This window comes from Suricata suricatta, chromosome 16, assembly GCF_006229205.1.
Source record: "Suricata suricatta isolate VVHF042 chromosome 16, meerkat_22Aug2017_6uvM2_HiC, whole genome shotgun sequence".
Classification (NCBI taxonomy): domain Eukaryota; kingdom Metazoa; phylum Chordata; class Mammalia; order Carnivora; family Herpestidae; genus Suricata; species Suricata suricatta.
In genome coordinates, this window is record NC_043715.1 from 48263186 (window position 1) to 48265597 (window position 2412).

The 2412-nt window shown below is 61.6% G+C and overlaps 2 protein-coding genes across 2 annotated transcripts in view; both read left to right on the forward strand.

The window, feature by feature from the left end:
* The window catches only part of NECTIN2 (nectin cell adhesion molecule 2), a 160618-nt gene that overhangs the window by 98628 nt on the left and 59578 nt on the right, over positions 1–2412 (forward strand). The gene's annotated exons all lie outside the window — the stretch shown is intronic.
* CBLC (Cbl proto-oncogene C) overlaps positions 1–2412 on the forward strand; it is a 9854-nt gene that overhangs the window by 349 nt on the left and 7093 nt on the right. The window contains exons 2-3 of the mRNA XM_029926054.1: positions 1–123; positions 1932–2078. The exon at positions 1–123 is cut by the window's left edge and continues 1 nt beyond it. Coding sequence (XP_029781914.1) covers positions 1–123; positions 1932–2078 — 270 coding nt within the window. The remainder of the gene's footprint in view (positions 124–1931; positions 2079–2412) is intronic.

A 2412-nucleotide genomic window follows, 5' to 3' on the forward strand; every position in this document is an offset into this window, starting at 1 on the left:
GGACTTTCTCGTCGTCTACCTCAACAACCTGGAGGCCAAGAGCAGGCAGGTGGCGGCACTGCTGCCGCCCCAGGGTCGGAGGGGTGCCAACGACGAGCTCTTCCGGGAGGGCTCCATACCCAGGTGAGCCGCCGCTCTTGCCCCGGAAAAAAGGTGGGATCGCGAGTCCGGGGGGGGGGGGCCCAGACCCAGGGGTCCAGGCCCCCAATACCCTCCGCCGTCAGTCCCAGGGGTCCTGCCCCCAGCCCCTCCTCCCTCAGACCCAGGGGTCCGGGCCCCCAATACCCTCCGCCGTCAGTCCCAGGGGTCCAGGCCCCCAGCCCCTCCTCCCTCAGACCCAGGGGTCCGGGCCCCCAATACCCTCCTCCGTCAGACCCAGGGGTCCAGGTCCGAACCCCCTTTCCCAGGGGGAACCTGGAAAACCGAGCCACCCAGGTGTTTGTTTCTTTGGGCACCTACGCCCTTAGCCCCCCACTTCCCCTCTTTCTTGGCCACCCAACAGCCCTCTTCAAATTGCCCGACCCTTCCAGAGGCCTAGACACATCCTGAAACTGTGGGGACCTCAGAGAGCATCTCGCATCAGGAGGGGTGGACAGACATTCCCCTCACCCCCTCGCCTAGGGGGACACCCCACCCCGCCCTGCCCCCATCCTGGTTCCTGAGAACAGCTAGCTCAGGACCTAGGGCTTGTCTGTAGCCCCCTCCTCTGAACTCTGGGGAAGGGGCTCCCCAAGTGACAGGAGTAGCTGAGGTTTGGGGTCTAGAGCCCAGAACAGAAGGAGTGGGCCAGAAGCTCTCAACCATGTCCGGTAAATGCACTGTAAGGTCTCCTTAAATTCATCCTGAAATGAAAGGTGTAGGCTACACGACTCACCTACCCATACTTTTTCAAAGTCACTCTAATACCGAAACTGTCATAAGGAAGGGATCAAAAGAGTGGCCTTCATGATAATGTTATCTGTTTCAAATGAAAATGCCAAGTCACAATGACAATTATTCTGGAATCCAGAATTGGCTACTAAGACATTTGTGCCTTGGGGGGGCGCATGGGGGGACCTTGGGGGGCTCAGTCGGTTAAGCCTCCAACTTCGGCTCAGGTCATGATCTCCTGGTTCTTGAGTTCAAGCCCCGCATCGCTGCGCCGACAGCAGAGAGCCTGCTTCGGATCCTTCCTCCCTCCACTGCTCACGCTCTCCCTTTCGGAAAAATAAATACACATTTAAAAGAATACAAACTAATAATAATTGGCAGGCACTGGAGTGCTAACTGTATGCCAGGCGTCGCTGGGCATTTTCTGAGCTCATAAGACGTGGAAGGATCTTTGCTTCCCATCTGAGGCACGGCTGTACTTATCTTGCACTTACGCCCATTTCCCAGTTGAGGAAACTGAGACTTCAGGGTGGCGGAATGAACCTCCTCAAAATGACACAGCTTAGGGTCAAGGCTACCCTTTGCTGCTCCCCACGTCCCGACCAGTACCCCAGGGAGGCAGCTGGTAGAAGAAACCACAGGGGTCCCTGACCCCCTACTGCTAAAAATAAGGCTCCAAGCGTGCCCTGCTCCAAGACCGCTGTCAACGCCCTCAGCGCTGGGGGGCGGTAACAGGGGTCAGGAATCTTCTACAGGCCTGACAGGGCCAGGCTGCTCCTTCAGCCCCCGTGGGCTGCGGTGGAGGCTGGGATCTGTCGTCTGGAGGATGACTTGGCGTGTGGGCAGCACCTCCCTTTCCTTCACGGCTGGGGAGACCGAGGTGCGTGTAGGGGAGGGGTCCTCGGGACTGTGACAGGCCGTCCTGGAAACGGACTCTTACCCCGCACAGATGCGTTACAGAGCCTGGGGGCCTGCTCCCTGCGGGCGTTCCCACACCGGGGGCGCAGGTGCCTGTGCGCACCTCGAGGTCCAGCCCAGCCCCTCAGAGCCCATCCTTGCAGGCGGCAGCTGGCCAAGCTGGCCCTCATCTTCAGCTACATGCGTGCGGAACTGAGCGCACTCTTCCCTGCGGGGAGGTACTGCGGTCACGAGTACCAGCTCACCCTGGCCCCGGCCCACGCCTTCTGGAGGGAGCACTGCGGGGCCCGGTGAGTGAGCGCCTGTCCCCAGGGCCCCCTGAGTTCCTGGAGCCTCCTCCTGTCCCTGCTCAGGCCCCCACGCCCTCCCCCCTCAGACCCAGGGGTCCAGGTGCCCAGCCCCTCCTCCCTCAGACCCTGGAGTCTAGACGCTCATCCCCTCCTCTCTCAGATTCAGGGGTCCAGGCCCCCAGCCCCTCCTCCCTCAGACCCAAGGTTCCAGGCTCCCAGCCCCTCCTCCCTCAGACCCAGGAGTCCAGGCCCCCAGCCCCTCCTCCCTCAGACCCAGGGGTCCAGGCTCCCAGCCCCTCCTCCCTCAGACCCAGGGGTCCAGGCCCCCAGCCCC